Genomic DNA, 16,808 nt, shown 5'->3' with positions numbered 1-16,808 from the left:
AGAGCAGGGTATTTGGGGGTCCTTGGACATTATAACGTGTGTGCTTAAGCAGGTGTGCCTCCTTCCTTCCTTCCTTCCTTCCTTCCTTCCTTCCTTCCTTCCTTTCTTCCTTCTTCCTTCCTTCCTTCCTTCTTCCTTCTTCCTTCCTTTCTTTTTTCCTTCCTTCCTTTCTTTCTTATGTCTTATAAGAGCATAACTCATAGAAAGAGGGAGGAATAAAGACAGGGAGAATGAGAGATACCTGAAGGATTCCCTTACTGCCATGAACTTCTTCTGTGCAGGTGGGTACAGGGCTTGAACTCAGATCATCAAGAATGCTAATGTGTGTGCTCTACCAGGTGTATCACCACCCAGCCCCCCTTTAATTTATTTTTAACCTTCCCTGATTATGCTGGAGACCAAGGCCAAGGCCAGGGCTTATCAACATGCTGATAGTACACCCCTTTGCCCCATGTTCATGTTTCCTCATTGGCTGCGAGAACCTTCAGTTTACAGATGGTCAAGTGGCCCAGGAAGGATGTAAATATCCCAGATCAGAGACAATCAGAGGACCTGAGTGGTATTGACACCCCACTAGTGCCCTTACCTGGACCTCCTTGGGAACAAACAAATCAAGTGGACACTGGGCCCCATACACCACTTTTGCTCCCCAAGCTCCCATTCTCCACCCTCCAAAAAAAAAAAATAATAACATAAAAGACTTACTAGTCAGTGAAGCTAGCCTTCCAGCTCTGGGTTCTGACAGATGTCTCAACAATGCCAGGATCAATTAGTCTGGTGATCAGCAGTTGTGCTGGGCTGGCCTTCAAACCAGATTAATAAACAACCATCCTTAGAACTACAGTGCATAGGGCTGTTCTCTAGTGCTGCTGATGGTTCTCCAACATAGTGCTGGGCAATGCTCTAATATACCCTAACTCTTACTGCTCCCCCTTCTTCTTGGACCCATCTCCTTGGAGCCTCTAGAATCACAGCATCTTACAATTCCCTTTGGATAGCTACTTCTAGGAGAGACATAGATAGATATCCTATCAAAGAAGGAGCAAGGTTGTGTGTGCACCGAGGGACACACTTTTTTTGTGTGATTTAATAATGATTAACAAGATTGTAGGGTAAGAGGGTTACAATTCCATACAATTCCCCCAACCAGAAACCAGAGTTCTGTATCCCATCCCCTCCATGGGAAGGTTCCCAATTCTTTATCCCTCTGGAAGTATGGACACAAGATCTTTATGGGGTGCAGAAGGTGGAAGGTCTGGCTTCTATAATTGCTTCTCCACTGTACATGGACATTGGGAGGTCAATCCATACCCCCAGCTTGTTTCTATCTTTCCCTGATGAAATAGGGCTCTGGAGCAGTGAGGTTCCAGAATACATTGGTGAGGTTGTCTGCCCAGAAAAATCAGGTTGGCTTCATGGTAGCATCTGCAACTTGGTGGCGATGGCTTGGTGGGTTTCCACAGTAATCTTAGCCCTATTTTGTCTCATTCTCAGGTGATCCTCTTTGCTATTCCTAGTAGATCTCGGGACATACCTTTGTACAGTTGTTCTGACTGGCTCCCCCTCACCCAGTGCCCCATATATGTTTGATTTACTAGGCAAGGAAGTGAGAGATTAGAGACCTACCACACCAGGTCACTTTATTCCTCTCTCCTCTTTCAGAACATGTCACAACACCAGGCACAGGGGAGAAGGAAATGCAGCTCACTCCCATTCACAGCTGAATGTGAGTCTTGCCCTACTAGAAGATCTTACCAGGGCCACTTGCTCTGTTTTTGCTTACTTTTCACTGAGACCCCAGCCTGGATATCGGCTCTGGTGAAAGAGCCTCCCTTAACCACTGAAGCAGCCATCCTGTCACCAAATTGTGATGAACTGTTTCAGCCCTCTGCCAAAATAGTGTATCTCTCTGGAAAACTGCCTTATTTATCTGGCTGCATACTTATGGGCCCTCCACTCTGAGGACATTATCAGACCAGGGATCATGCACCCTAGCTGCTGTATCCCTACCTGGATGCATACCTGGGAACGCAAACGTTGCTCGATAAACAAGTAAGGGACAATTAAATGGATCTTCCAACACCACATCCTCAGAAGCAGTCCTCTTGACTTCCCTCCCATCAGGCTGACGTGTGTCTGACTGTCCAGTGTTGTTATATGTCTAGGGCAGAAGCTGTGTCTGCTTCACTCCTTTATCTCTAGGCTATGCACACAGGAAGGAAAAGGAGAGAGAGAAAGAGAGAGAGAGAGAAAGAGAGAGAGAGACAGAAGAAGAAGGAGGAGGAGGAGGAGGAGGAGGAGGAGGAGGAGGAGGAGGAGGAGAAGAAGAAGAAGAAGAAGAAGAAGAAGAAGAAGAAGAAGAAGAAGAAGAAGAAGAAGTGAGACCTTGAGGATATTGCCCTCCATGCCTGTATTTCTAGGAGTGTCCGCTTCTTGTATTCAGAGCTTGATCCTTTACTGGGAGATTAATGATTTACAATTGACAGTAAAAGACAATAGTTTGTACATGTGTAACATTTCTCAGTTTCCCACATAACAATTCAGTCCCCCTAGGTTCTCCTCTGCCATCATGTTCTAGGACCTGAACTTTCCCCCCTGCAACCCCCAGAGTCTTTTACTTTGGTGCAATACACAAACTCCAGTCCAAGTTTTGCTTAGTGATTTCCCTTCTGATCTTGTTTTTCAACTTCTGTCTGAGTGAGAAAATCCCATATTCATCCTTCTCTTTCTGGCTTATCTTACATGTTTCCTTTAAGCTCCATTCAAGATAAGGTAAAGAAGGTGAATTCACCATCTTTAATAGCTAATTAGTATTCCATAGTGTATATATACCACAAAGTGGCTTTTTTACCCCTCTTTTTCTAAATCCCCAACACTACCATTGATTCCTGTCCTACCCTTAACCTTAACTCACCCTCTGAGACACTTGATCTCACCAAACAACTCAAGAGGTTTGCTTATGCCCTGCCTGAGAGGGAAGGTCAGGCTGCTTCCCATGGCCTCTGCCTTGTGATTGGTATTTGGGCCTCTCCAGGGTCATCAGCCTTGTGTACTCAAGTCACAGCGATGGTCCTGGATTCCTGTACTGAAGGGGGCACTCAGAAGAGCCTCTTGTCAAGAGGAATCCTCTCAGGGCTTGACTTCCTGATGTCATTGATAAAACTTTGGAAGGGCTTTCAGGCTGAGAGGATAAAGAACATTCAATTAATAACAACAAGTAGGCAGATTTCCCAGAAAGACAGAAACATGAAGCTGATAAGATTGCATGAAACCAGGTCCCTACCCATCCTATAGACCTGAGGAAGACTGGCTTGGGGAGGAGGGGACAAGGTCAGGTGGAAGGAAGGTGGGAACTACATAGTGAGCAAAGAGACCAGAGCAAGTCTCCATGCTGGAAGGGAGAAAGATCCCTCCCTACCCACAGATACCCTAGCCTAGGAGACATGGTCACTAGGCCTTTTCTGGATCTGGGGTTTGATTTGTGCTATGATTATTTTGTTATTATGCTCACTACTGGATTTTACTATTTATGTCTAATTGTAAACTTATTTAAGAGTCTCAGCTCATCTTCCGGCAGACTCCCCCAGTCCCTACTCTCACCATAAAGTAGCAATGGTGAGGAGGCTGAGTCAACCTACTCGGCCACTTGAGGAAGACTGATCCTGAAATGAGTACAGCCTAGAGTGTTCCCAGCTGTGATCATGGACTGTGAGCTCAGGCTGACAGGGGCTTGGAGGTGACACAGGCTCCTGTACTAAATATGTATGTATATGGGCCCTGGGTCAGGGCCCATATACATACATATGTATATGATGGGGTAAGGAGTTAATGGTATTTATGTATTTTCTTCAAATCTGGGAGCTACACTCTGCCCTGATCCAGCATTCAGTTTCTATTCTCATCTCTGACACCATCCTCCCAGACAGTGTTTTTAGTCCACCTTCATGTTAACTATCAAGGTCAAGCAAAGATTACTAACAGTCATGGACCCCTAGGATCATACCTAAAATAGATTTCCTAGATTTTTTTCCACCCTATTGTCCCCATTATTATCCACTTTGTTCCTACTTTTTTGGTTCTTCTTTATTAAACACTTTATTATGCTTTTTAAAAATTATCTCTCTGCCTTTCAGAGACCAAATTGCAGGTTCTACTACAATTCTTTTCTGACTTCCCTGGGCAGATGACCTTACCCATGTGTCCTAGAACCTCCCCTCTCCAAAGTCCTGCCCTACTAGGGAGAGATAGAAACAGACTGGGGGTATGGATCCACCTGTCAATGCTCATGTCCAGCAGGGAAGCAATTACAGAAGCCAGAAGTCTCACTTTCTGCACTCCATAAAGATCTTTGGTCCCTACCTGCAGAGGGGGGAAATGATGAGAGGAGATATCCAGAGGGATCTGAATCCTAATTCCACTTGGGTCAGAAATTTTTGTCACCAGGAATCATTAAAATCTAAAATTCATGCAACAGTAGGGAATCTTTCTTTTTCATTCCCATTTGATTTTGTGATTTTGCTCCCGTTTTCTCTTTCCCAAGAAAAGAAGTACATGCACTGAGGGAAAGCATCAAAAAAGTAAAGATGGAAGATGTAGGGACCTTTTGGGAGGACCACTTTTGGGAGGCACACTGCTGCCTCCCAGAGTAAGTAGAGACAGAGTCTCATTTCTTTCTTTTTTTTAAATATTTTATTTATTTATTTATTTATTCCTTTTTGTTGCCCTTGTTGTTTTATTGTTGTAGTTATTATTGCTGTTGTCATTGTTGGATAAGACAGAGAGAAATGGAGAGAGGAGGGGAAGACAGAGAGGAGGAGAGAAAGATAGACACCTGCAGACCTGCTTCACCGCCTGTGAAGCGACTCCCCTGCAGGTGGGGAGCCGGGGTTCGAACCGGGATCCTTATGCCGGTCCTTGTGCTTTGCGCCATCTGCGCTTAACCCGCTGTGCTACAGCCCGACTCCCAGAGTCTCATTTCTATAGTGCTTTGGGACATGAGGCCATGACGTCGTTGACCTGAGATTGATTCTACAGAGGCCCAGGAATGAGCCCTGAATGCCAACACTCTTGGGCCATGACAAACATCTAAATGACAGAGAAGGGAATAGAAGGCATGATCCACCACCCAAAATGGAGCACATGGACTTAGATAAGGAACTCTCTTGGTGCCAGTTGTCAACACTGATGCCTATCTGTTCTTCCAGATGTTTTTTCTAGCTCTCCATCTGCCTATACAGTTGGAGGATGGTTAGCAGGTTGTCCTCTCACCCAACAAAGCATTATCTGAGATTAAATCTTTCACTTTTCAGGTAAATGGAGCTCAGTGACAAATTTTATATGATTCATAGAAATGCAGTGTTTCTGATGGCAGAGGAGGTCCTAGGTGGGAGGGGGGTTAGAGTGTTATTTGGAAAACTGAGAAATGTGACACATGTACCAATGACTGTATTTTACTGCAGACAGTAAACTATTAATTGACCCCAACAAAGAAAAAAAAAGGAAATATAGTGTTGGAACCAAGTAATAGAAACTCATTTTAAGACACTCATAATTTATTACACTGAATCATCTCTGTTTAGCAAGAGGGCAAGGGCAAGGGTGATTGTGGGCATCAGCTTCAGGTCCAGCTAGATCACTCTGGATACAACTCCTGCTGCTAGCTCTATGTCACAGAATTCAAGACACTTCTCTAAGCTTCCATATCCATGTATGAAAAAATGGGGGGGGGTGGAGGGATAAATACTGGTCAAATACTATTCTGTAAGATGTGCGAGCAGAGCCTGCTAGTCAAGGTGCTTGGTGCATGGTAACTACAAGCTCAAAAAATAGTCAGTAGTGTGGTGGATGGTGTGAACACCTCCGCAGGTGGGAAGTGGTGGTGAGGGGGAATGTCTGTCAGCAGGTTACTTGAGTTATGTCTGGGCTCATGATGGGAGGGGTGAGATCTTTCCGAGTGAGTATATGCTGACTGATTCTGTGTCAGAGAGCTGAGTAGTCACTTCAAGACTTGGGAGTGTAGAGTGTAGAATCTTCACCAGGATTGGCTTGGAATTCCCACAGTTTAACTCTCCTGATGTTTGGGCAGAAGTTTTAAAATCTTGATGAACTTTGGCAGGTACCAGAGTGTAAAGAAAGACTATTAGGGACCAGAAAGCAGGGACCTCTGTGTGATTTTTGAATGTGAGTGTGCGTGTGGGGGTGGGGTGGGGTGGGGGGGGAGTCTTCCATGCTAGGACCTTCCTATTGTCACTGATAAGTGAAGGACTTGGACAAGGAGAGGTAGAAGGAAATCTGTATTGCTAGTGGAGTTAGGGGAGATGCCTAGATTAGGCTTAACACTAGGAATGAGCCCCAAAGGCTATCAGGTGAATTAGCAATCACTGGAGGGGTCAAGGTCTACTGTGGAGTGGAGTGGCTAAGAATACCTCTAGCAGCCACTGGAATGTGGATTTGGTGAAAAGAAGTAACAGCTCAAAGGTCAGGGGGAATCCTTAGGGCAGAGGCTGAAAGGTAAGGCCAAATCATATCTATCCTGTGACCTGCTCAAAACTCACAGATGGCCAGCCGGTACTGCAGGCAGCCCTTGTCATTCCACTTTCCATCTGTGTACATCTCCACACATTTCTCTTTGCCCTGACCACTGGGCTCCCCAGGGTACCAGTTGGTATAATTCAAAGGGGCTCCATCCAAGTTGTAAAAGTCACCCAGGGTGGAGCCCTCCTCCAGACCCAGGTAGGCGTATGTATTGTATTTCTTCACAAAGCTGGCAATGGCCTTGTTCTCCTCAGGGCTCTCTGGGGTAGCCACGCGACCTCCAGCTCTGTGACATGACTCTCGAACGGTCTGGAAATTGACTGACTGCCCGTTGGTGGAGAAGACCTTCTCTCCCACCACCAGCATGGACCCCTGAAAACTGAGGACTGGGGAGAAAGGGATCCATGTCAGGTCACAGTTTCTTCATCCCCATTTTTCTTTCCTTCTTCCCCTCTTTGCCTTTCCAAATTCTCTAGGCTCTTACTTCTTTACTCATTCATTTGTCCATATAGTGGGGCTGGGTGGTGGGCACCCAGTTGAGAGTACATGTCACCCACCATGCATGAGGACCAGGGCTTAAGCCCCCTCCTTTACCCCATCCCTACTTATTGGGGAGAAGCTTCGCCAGGGGTCAGCATGGGTGCTGTGGCCTCTCTTTCCTTCTCCATCTCTATCTCCCCTCCTCTCCATTTCTCTGTCTCTGTTGAATCAATCAATAAAGTTAAAAAGAAAATAACCATACATTTTTAAAAGTTATCTTTTATCAACTTTAGCAATTACTTGTTGACTTTTTTTTTTTTTAATTGGATAGGACAGAGAGAAATGGAGAGAAGGGAGATAGACAGGAGAGAGAGACACCTGCAGACCAGTTTCTCAGCTTGTGAAGCGTCCTCCTTGCAGTTGGGGAGAGGGGGCTTGATACTGGATCCTTGCACTGGTCCTTTTATATAGTATCGTGTGCACTTAACTGTGTCTGCCATTGCCAGCACGACCATCCTCCCCTCTTTTTTTTTTTTTTTTTTTTTAACCAGAGCGCTACTCAGCTCTGGCTTATGCTGGTGCAGGAGATTGAACCTGGGACCTCAGAGCCTCAGGCATGAGAGTCTCTTTGCAAAACCATTATGCTGTCTCCCCCCATCCTTGACTGTTGATTGTAGGCTAGAAACTCTAACTCCTAGGCTTCAGCAGAGACCTTGTTTTCTCTAATCAGAGACTCTGCTCTCCCCCAGCAGAGGCAGCAGAATCATGTCTCCTGCAGTCTCCTTGGGGGATGCAAGAACATCAGGAAAGGGAAGCATAGCTTTCTGTTCCAACACCTGCATGCCCACACCTGCTCGTCCACACTTCAGCCCAAGACTGAGAATGAGGGGACCTTAAGTGAGAATTCCCCTTTCTGGGAGGCCACACAGGGTCTGCTTACCACCCATGGACTGTAGGATCTGATGTTTCAAGTCGTGGAGTACACCTTGTAACTCCTCATCTAGATAAGCTGGGAACCCTGCAAAGAGACCCCAGCCACTGTGAAGGGTCTGCCAGCACAGAGGCACCTGCCAGCCTGGCACTCTTCCCTTCTTGACTTGTCCATACCCACTGCCCAGGCCCCAGGCTGTGGGGCCCATGACACTGGAGCGTATCTCTGCACTCCACACACACCTGTTCGTTAGTGACCCCTTAGCCTCTCTGTTCTCTATGACCATGTCCCTCAATGGCTTTGTCTCCCTACTTCTGTGTGATTTCTCTGGGTTTTGGGGCAGAATCCACCAGTGGCCAGACTATCCATCTCTGCACCCTTTTGATGGCCTTTGCTGATGACTCTGTGTTCAGTGTTTTCCTCTGCCAGGTCGGGGCTGTCAATCATACCACCTGCCTGGATCCTTGAAATGCATAAGTCCATATACCTTGCAGAATGCTCCATTACTGCAGCCCTTGGAGGTGCCTCCCCTCCTGCTTAGTGCTGCCACCTTTCCCACAGTGACACCTGATGCCTCCCATCAGCATTGAGGTGCATGGAGCACACCCAACACCCATGAGGCCCTGTACTGTGGCCCATGACGTAGGCACCTCTATTTTCTCTCCTCCATGTTTTGTTGAGTAGTAGTGCTCTTTGGGGGACATCCATGGTTTTGTCTGCTTCCCACCACCCCCTAATAGAGCTGAATGTATGGGGACAGTGTCCCTGTTGCTTCTTCCCTGTTGTCACACACACATTCTGCTCACCTGGAGGGCCCCTCTCACCAGGTTCACCCTTCTCTCCATGCTCTCCAGGACTGCCAGGGGCTCCGACCAACCCATCACGCCCCGGAAGACCTGGCATCCCTCCAGGGGGGCCCATGGGACCTGGAGAGAGAAGGTGTTTGAGTACTCAGTATCTCTATCTCACACATGACTAGGTGACATGGTGGGGGCTGCTGGGACTGGACGTCCACTGTCAGGTGGATGGACTCCAAGGTTGTTCCGGTCTTAAGACTCCAGGAAATTCACTTTCCAACCTCCACTGGACCTTGGACCTAACCCAGAGCTCTGGACAGATGGACTTAAAAACTAACCACTCTCTCAACTGAGGAGAGGGAGGTGGTCCCCACCGAGTACCTGCAGGTCCGGGGTCTCCTTTGACACCATCTCGTCCATCTCTGCCTGGCAGGCCATGGGACCCAGGGGCACCCGGGATGCCAGGGATTCCAATACAAGTATTGTTTGCATTGCACAAGGTGCCAGGAGCTGCCAGGAAGATGAGGGTGAGGGACACGAAGCCCAGAAACATGGCCCCTGCTCAGCTGCTCCTCCTGTGGAAAGAAAAGATGGTCAGCCTGTCTGAAGCAGGTGCAGGGTCTTCCTTCCTGCTCTTGGTCTGAGTGCTGGGGTCCTGTGCAGACAAGAGCACCAGGAAAACCCAAGCCTCCTTGAAAAAACCCCAGTATTGACTGGTGTCTGGCTTGGTCTCACACTCCTTCCCTCCAGCTTATAGGTGATATGGCAGCTCGGCAGGTACAGGGTGGAAGACTGGAACAAACTCTCAGTTGGAGGTTGGTGGTGGGGCCATGTGACAGTCAGAAAACCCCTCCTAACCTTCAGATGAAGCTTCTGTGCCCTGGAGAAAGTCCTAAGCATTCTTCTCTGCAACTGGGGAGACAGATGTGTTCACAGACTCATCCCTCCCACTGCCAGATACTGCCTGATGCTTCTGGAAACTCTCTTATTTCTAAAGAATCTAAAGAATTTCCCAAGAATGAACAGGTTATCGTTGGAGCTAGGTATCAGGACTACAAATCCAATGCTCCATTTTTTTTTCTTCCCATTTCATTAGATAGGACAGAGAGAAATTGAGAGAGGAGGGGGGAGACAGAGAGAGGAAGAGAAAGACACATGCAGATCTGCTTCACTGCCCATGAAGCGACCCCCCTGCAGGTGGGGAACTGGGGGCTTGAACCTTGATCCTTACACTTAGTACTATGTGTGTTTAACTGGGTGTGACACCCCGCAACTCCCCAGGTTCCACAACTTGAACTACCCAAAGATGTTCAGTAATGGGGAATTAACACACTCACGCTCACATTCACACACACCAAGGTGTTTCTTTCTCCTGGCACACCTGCCCACCTGCTCCCTGCTGGTCACTTTACTGAGTCCTTGGTGGGACTGGACCTGAGTAAGAAGCCTGGAGAAGCCCACCTCTTGCACCCCTGGTTGTAGCTGGGGAGAGGGGCAATATCCAGGGGTTCATGGAGCAGATCCCTGCTGCCCAGCCTGGCTTTTTGTTAAGCCTGTGACCTCAGGGATGATTCTCACAGCTGCAGCCCACCCAGTGAGGAAGCTCCAGGGGCTAAACTCACCCACACAAACACAGCTTTGTGGACCTCCTTCTCCAAGTTGGGGGGAAAAGCACCATTTATAAGGCAGGCAGCAGGCTGCCAGGCTTCCTCCCCACCCTGAGAGGCTCCTGTCACAAGGGCCTCTACTCTAGCAAGGGTCAGGCAGGAAGTAGCCATCTTGTTTACACAGTATTTCTTTGCAGAATACTCAGGCTGAGGGGGCACTTGGGAAACCCTAAACAGAAACTCCAGGTCTTTTTTTTTTTTTTTTTTTTTTTAGTGATTTAATAATGATTAACAAGATTGTAACATATCAGGGGTACAATTCCACACATTCCTCACCACCAGAGTTCCATGTCTTATCCCATCCATTGGAAGTTTCCCTACTCTTTGCCTCTCTGGGAATATGGACCAAAGAGCTTTATGGGGCACAGGTGGGAGTTCTGAATTCTGTAACTGCTTCTCCACTGGACATGGGCATTGGCAGGTGGATCCATACTCCCAGCCTGTTTTTATTTTTCCCTAGTGGGGATTCCTAGTGGGGGTTCCTAGAAGGGTTTCCTAGTGGGGGTTCCAGGGCATATTGGTGAGGTTGTCTGTCCAGGGAATTTAGGTTGTCATCATGGTAGAGTCTGCAACTTGGTGGCCAAAGGCAGTAAGATATAAAACAGGACAAATTGTTTAATAATCATGAACCAAAAGCTAAGAATAGAACAGATGAAATTAGGGGTCTTTGTGTGGGAAGAAGCTAGAAAATCTATTTTAGGTATGTTCCAGGGGGCCCATGACTTTAGTAGTTTTTGCCTGAGCCTGACAACTAACATGCAGGTGGACCAAAAGTACTGTCTGGGAAGATGGTGTCAGAGCTGAGAATAGGCCTAGTCTTTAAGGAGAGCAGTTTCCCATTCACTAAGGGTCACCCATTCTTCCCCATACTAGTGTCCCACACAGAGCAGGCTCAGAGCCAAAGGCACTCTGCCCCCAAAGCCCATGAGCAGAAGAGAACATGGCAGTGGTAGACATTCCCCAGAGGGAGTAGATAAACAGTTTGGGGACATACAGGGACAGGTCTACAGGACTCCTTCCCTAGCCATTTCCTCCTCCTTAGCTGTGAAGGGTCCGGGCAGTTCCAGAGAGTTCAAAAGTCATGGCTTGAGCCTGGGTGGCCTGTTCTGGGGTCATGCCTTACTCCAATGCCCTATTAACCTTGAGGTTCCTGCTTCTGGAGCCTACACTGGGGTGGGTGGGTCAGAGTCATTGACAAAGGCTTAGCCTGCTGCCTGCTCCTCTACCCCCAGAGATTAGTTGTGGGGAGGGGGGTGGTGGGCCTGGAAGGGCATTTGGGAATAGCTGTGCCTATCCATAGTCCTGGGAGATGTGTGTAGATGGTAAGGGTGACTACTGCAGTGGGGGATGCTACATGAAATACCCTGAGTGAGAACCCTCACTCAAGTCTGCTCTAGTGCAAGGGAACCAGTGATACACTGGGGACCTCCATACTTACTCACTTCATTCACTCATTCATTCATTCATTTTCCCGTGAACACTTAAACAATATATTTCTGTGAGTGATTTTATAGTGATTTCCCCCCTTACCTTATCTATTATTTACTGATTTATTTATAGGGCAGGGGGGTAGATAGCATAATGGTTCTGCAAACAGACTCTCATGCCTGAGGCTGTGAAGTCCCAGGTTCAATCCCCTGGCACCACCATAAGCCAGAGCTGAGGTCGCACAGGCGCTTGTGCTAAATAGGCATAGATATGGGTCCTAGGTCAGATCGATGGGATAGAAGAAAACTAGAAAGTCCATTTTAGGCATGTTCCTGGGGGCACACAATTATGGTAGTTTTGTTTGAGTTTGTATAGCTAGCCTGAAGTTAGATAAGAATACTGTCTGAGAAAATGGTGTCAAAGTAGAGAAAAGGGCTAGAAAGTTGGATTAGGGCAGAGAGTAGCTCCTGTTCTGGAAAAAAAATTCTGTGGATAGAATCAACTGTTGAATTAAGACTCAATCGTTAATTGAGTCGGGCAGTAGTGCAGCGGGTTAAGCGCACATGGCACAAAGCGCAAGGTCCGGTGTAAGGATCCCGGTTTGAGCCCCTGGCTCCCCACCTGCAGGGGAGTCGCTTCACAGGCGGTGAAGCAGGTCTGCAGGTGTCTGTCTTTCTCTCCCTCTTTCTGTCTCTTCTCCTGTCTCCATTTCTCTCTGTCTTATCCAACAATGATGACATCAAGAACAACAATAATAATAACTACAACAATAAAACAAGGGCAACAAAAGGGAATAAATAAATAAATAAATTTTTAAAAGTCTAAAAAAGGTCATCTCTATCTGGGACAACAAAATAGACCCCTTTGTGGGCCCCCATAGGACCTTGCCCTCAACCTGGATCAACAATGGTAGAGAATGTTCCATCCTTCCTTCAAAGGATGGACAACATACTCTATGCTACACCTAAAGAAGATGGGTTGGTACTGGGGCAGCATGGAATGTTCCTACTCATGACCACAGAATGTGAGCTCAGATCTACAGGGATGTAAATGTCACACAGGCTCCTAAGCTAATATGGGCCCCGGATCACATCAAATTGATGGGGTTTACAGTAATATTTATACCCCTTTCCCATATGAGGGAGCTACTCTCTTCCCTGATTCAGCTTTCTGGTCCTTTTCCCAGCCATGACATCATCTCCCCAGACAAGAATTAGGATTAATTTGCATATCAGATTTCAGGCTCAGGCAAAAAACAAACAAACACTAGTATAGCTACAGGCCCTTTGAAATATAACTAAAATACACCTACTAGCTATCTACAAAATAGAGGACCCCCTAATGCTTCACCTGTACTATTCCAGCTTTTAGGTCCATGATTGTCCAACAGTTTGTTTGGCTTTATATATTAACTCTCTTTTCAGCCACCAGGTTCCAGATGCTAGCAGGATGTGACCAGACTTCCCTGGACAGACAAACCCACCAATGTGCCTTGGAGCTCCGTTTCCCCAGAGCCTTTCCCCACTAGGGAAAGAGAGAGACAGGCTGGGAGTATGGATCGACCTGTCAACACCCATGTTCAGTGGGGAAGCAATTACAGAAGCCAGACCTTCAACCTTCTGCATCCCACAATGACCTTGGGTCCATACTCCCAGAGGGTTAAAGAATAGGAAAGCTATCAGGGGAGGGGTTGGTATACGGAGGTCCGGTGGTGAGAATTATGCGAAGCTGTACCCCTCTTATCCTATGGTTTTGTCAATAAATACATTTTTTAAAAAAAAATCTAAAAAAAAAAGAATTAACTATTTACCTCCATCCACCTGACCCAGGGCCTGCATATATGTTCAGCACCGGAGCCTGTGTAGCCTCTGAGTCCCTGTTGGTCTGAGCTTGCAGCTCATGGTCACAGCTGGGAAGACTGTAGGCTGCACTCATTTCAGGACCACTTTTCCTCAAGTGGCAGGGCAGGATACCTCAATCTCCCTTCAGAGATTGCTACTTTATGGCGGGCCCACAAGAAGGCTTATGATGCCATTCCTGATGGAAGTGGCCAGTGATGGTTGAAAGAGGGATTCATTAGAGGTCTAGGCCCATTATATTTGTGTGATATTGACCAAAAGGGTCATTATTAAGTGGGCCAGTCTCTTGTCCTTACCCAACTTTTGTAGTCCTTTCTTTATATGATGACCCTAGACTTTCTCCCAGTTATTTAAGCATTGAGTTCCATTGAGTGTCACTTGAACTCAACCAGAATTAGGTTTTTGGGATCTGTCTCCTTTGGGCCTTTCTGTTAAACTGCCCAGCTAATCTGGTCTAAGTCTAATCGATTAGAGAATTTATGATGCCTTCTTTAGGCATTTCAACCATTACTGAGCACTTTAACTTTGTTCCCAGTACCCTAAACACTAGCCTATATCTGGTATCTGTTATATGATATAGGCTTAAATGATGCGGATGTAGGTAGTCCCACATGTTAGGAAAGATCTCAACAGATTTTAAAAGTTGTGAGGTTGGCTTCTCAGGCTTGGTATCTCTGGTTACAGTCCACAGCAAGAATTCAGTAGCAGCATGATGTGGGATGGCAACACCAGTAGCAATTTGGTTGAAGTCGGCAGAGGTGGTGTGGCAGTAAGGAATCATAGAAAAGAAGTATCAAGAAGTATGGGCATAGTCCTAGAGGTGTCAGGACTAGGAGAAATGAGAGTCTTAAAGAGAATGCAAGGGGCTTCTTAAGTTTAAAATATCAATAATTAATTATTACTATAACCAGGTTAGTTGGAGGGTTTGTGTTCTATGATAATACAATGGTTAGTATCTATATTAATATACTTGACATCACTATGCTTTGTACCCTTTTAGTAGTATCTGAACATCTTTGTGTTTTAGATACTTACAAGGCCAAATGGTCTTGATATGTCTGCTCTGAAGTTGTAGTTGATTTAGATGTTTAAAGAACTGTATTTGTTGGTACATTTTTAGAGCTTCTTGAACAAGTTAATCCCATCATCAGAGTTTGATCATCTTGCAGATCTAACATAGTAAATGTTTAGGCTAAAGTAAATATTTGTGCTTAGGGCTATGGTCTATGCCCTAAGCATTTTGAACAGTGTAGCCAGTGTGTCTTCTAAACTTCAGAGAAGTACATAATATCTTAGACTTTTTCAAAAAAATTGACTGAGATTAAATTGATGAGCATTGTTAAGTCTAAGGTGTAGAACTTGTTTTATTGAGAGCTACCAGTAGATGACATTTGTAGATATAGGTAAATAGAACTCAAATGAATGCCATCAGTGAATAATATTCAGGCAATATCTAAGACTTCCTGGGCAAACAGACTCTCATGCCTGAGGCTCCAAAGTTTGTCTCACTGGTAGGTTCTCTGTAGTGCACAGGTAGGTGAACTTTAAGCATTTTCACATGTAGAAAGAGCTTCAGCCTCTGCTCCAGGGATTTTGGAGGACTTCAGGTGACCACCAAGATTGACTAGCTTTAGCTGGAGACAGATAGCAAAAAGAAACACATAGAACTTCATCTGTTTAGTCTCCTGAGAGTCCTTGGAATCCCCTGGACAGACTGTCTTCTCGCTGTCTCTGCAGAAGGAGCAATCTTCTGAGTTCCTGGGAGGGGCAGTCAGAGAAAGCCATGCAGGAAAAAAAAATCCATTTTCCACTCCTTTCCTCTATAACAGGTATATAGGTTTTTTTGTTTTGTTTTAATCTTAATTTACTGGATAGAGGCAGCCAGAAATTGAGAGAGAAGGGGGAGACAGAGAGATACCTGCAGCACTGCTTCACTGCTTGCAGTTTTCCCACTGCAGATGGGTCTGGGGCTCAAACCTTGCACATTGTAACATGTGCACTCAACCAGTTGTGCCAACGACCAGCTTCTGGTTTTTTATTTTCAAAGTCCAAGGAATGAAAATTCTGACCCAGACACCAACAGGAAGGGACCTTCCAGGGATGTAAAATGAAGTGAATAAGACAAATGGCCAGGAATCGGGGATGTGTGGGCTATCTACGCCCTCTGGTGGCTCCTTGGCTGCTTGAAGAACCGTCACCCATCAGCCTCTGGTCATTCTGCCTTCTGGGGCCACTTTGCATCGTAAGCACAAACAGAATGAAGATACAATTTAATCCTATCACTGCCCACTCCTCCACTGTCTCCCCATAAAAATTCTGCCCTGCTTCTCTTGACGTAGGCAGGTCATGGCAAAGCCCCAGCTTCCAGGATGGCTTCTCTGGGGACCTGTGTGCAATCAGTCTTAGACAAACCATCTGTGCCTTGCTCTCACATTAGGGGAAAAGAACATGCACCTGTTTGGAGGTCTGGCTACTCTCTCTCTCTCGATCTCTCTTTCTCTCTCTCTTACTGGATAGGACAGAGTAATTGTGAGAGAATGGGGAGATAAAGAGGAAGAAAGACAGAGAGACACCTGCAGCCCTGCTTCACTGCAGGTAGGGACCAGGGGATCAAACCAGGATACTTGAGCTGGTCCTTGCACTTGGTACTGTGAGCTCAACCTGGTGTGCTACTGACCAGTCCCCTGGCTCCTCTCTCCTGGAGATAGACTTTACTTCTTTTACCATTGGGTTAGTAAGGCCTGATGCTCACCTGGTGCCAGCCCAGGTGGAGACAATCTGCAGGAAGGGTCAAATAGATGGGCAAGGACTAGGGTACAGTGTGGTGTAGTGGCCGAGAGGACCCTCTGAAGACTGAGGAGCTCCTTTCTCCAAGCTCCCCCAGTCATATCCAGTCATATTTTAAGTTTTCCACATGATACATGGGGTTTCCTACTCAGTCTGCCTTAGGGTAGTAAGGAGTGGACTAAACGCAGTGGCCAGTGAAGGAGAACCTTAATTCATACTGGACAGCCAAGCTGGACAAGAGCAGGCCTGTCAGGAGGATACTCACTTCGCAGGGAGATGGGGCACTGACACTCACAGAGGCTTTTTTTTTTTTTTTTGTAGGAGT

The 16,808-nt window shown here is 46.5% G+C and overlaps 2 protein-coding genes across 4 annotated transcripts in view; both read right to left on the bottom strand.

Annotated features, from left to right (window-relative positions):
- Positions 1–1,455, bottom strand: part of LOC103123160 (mannose-binding protein A-like) — a 38,643-nt gene extending 37,188 nt beyond the window's left edge. The window contains exon 1 of one of the 3 annotated variants that reach the window (XM_060193861.1): positions 706–1,455. The gene's annotated coding sequence lies outside the window, so the exon portion shown is untranslated. Of the gene's footprint in view, positions 1–241; positions 312–705 lie in introns of those variants that run through there. The other 2 variants (XM_007533797.3, XM_060193857.1) reach the window with 2 other exon arrangements.
- A 4,745-nt stretch (positions 1,456–6,200) lies between these two features.
- On the bottom strand, positions 6,201–9,623 carry SFTPA1 (surfactant protein A1). Its single transcript, XM_007533798.3, has 4 exons — positions 9,124–9,623; positions 8,752–8,871; positions 7,955–8,032; positions 6,201–6,920 (listed from the first exon to the last, which is right to left on the bottom strand). The coding sequence occupies exons 1-4, from the start codon at positions 9,293–9,295 to the stop codon at positions 6,544–6,546; spliced, it is 747 nt and encodes a 248-aa protein (XP_007533860.1). The 5' UTR covers positions 9,296–9,623; the 3' UTR covers positions 6,201–6,543.
- Between the last annotated feature and the right edge of the window lie 7,185 nt (positions 9,624–16,808).

This window comes from Erinaceus europaeus, chromosome 1, assembly GCF_950295315.1.
Source record: "Erinaceus europaeus chromosome 1, mEriEur2.1, whole genome shotgun sequence".
Classification (NCBI taxonomy): domain Eukaryota; kingdom Metazoa; phylum Chordata; class Mammalia; order Eulipotyphla; family Erinaceidae; genus Erinaceus; species Erinaceus europaeus.
Note: the sequence above shows the minus strand (reverse complement) of the source record. Positions and strands in the feature narration are given on the sequence as shown.

Excerpts from the sequence above, each read along its gene's own strand:
- SFTPA1 (XM_007533798.3), bottom strand. The coding sequence starts at position 9,295 with ATGTTTCTGGGCTTCGTGTCCCTCACCCTCATCTTCCTGGCAGCTCCT. Across the intron at positions 8,872-9,123 it reads AGGAGACCCCGGACCTGCAG|GTCCCATGGGCCCCCCTGGA; the intron begins GTACTCGGTGGG and ends TTCTCTCTCCAG. Across the intron at positions 6,921-7,954 it reads GATCCTACAGTCCATGGGTG|TCCTCAGTTTTCAGGGGTCC; the intron begins GTAAGCAGACCC and ends CTTTCTCCCCAG.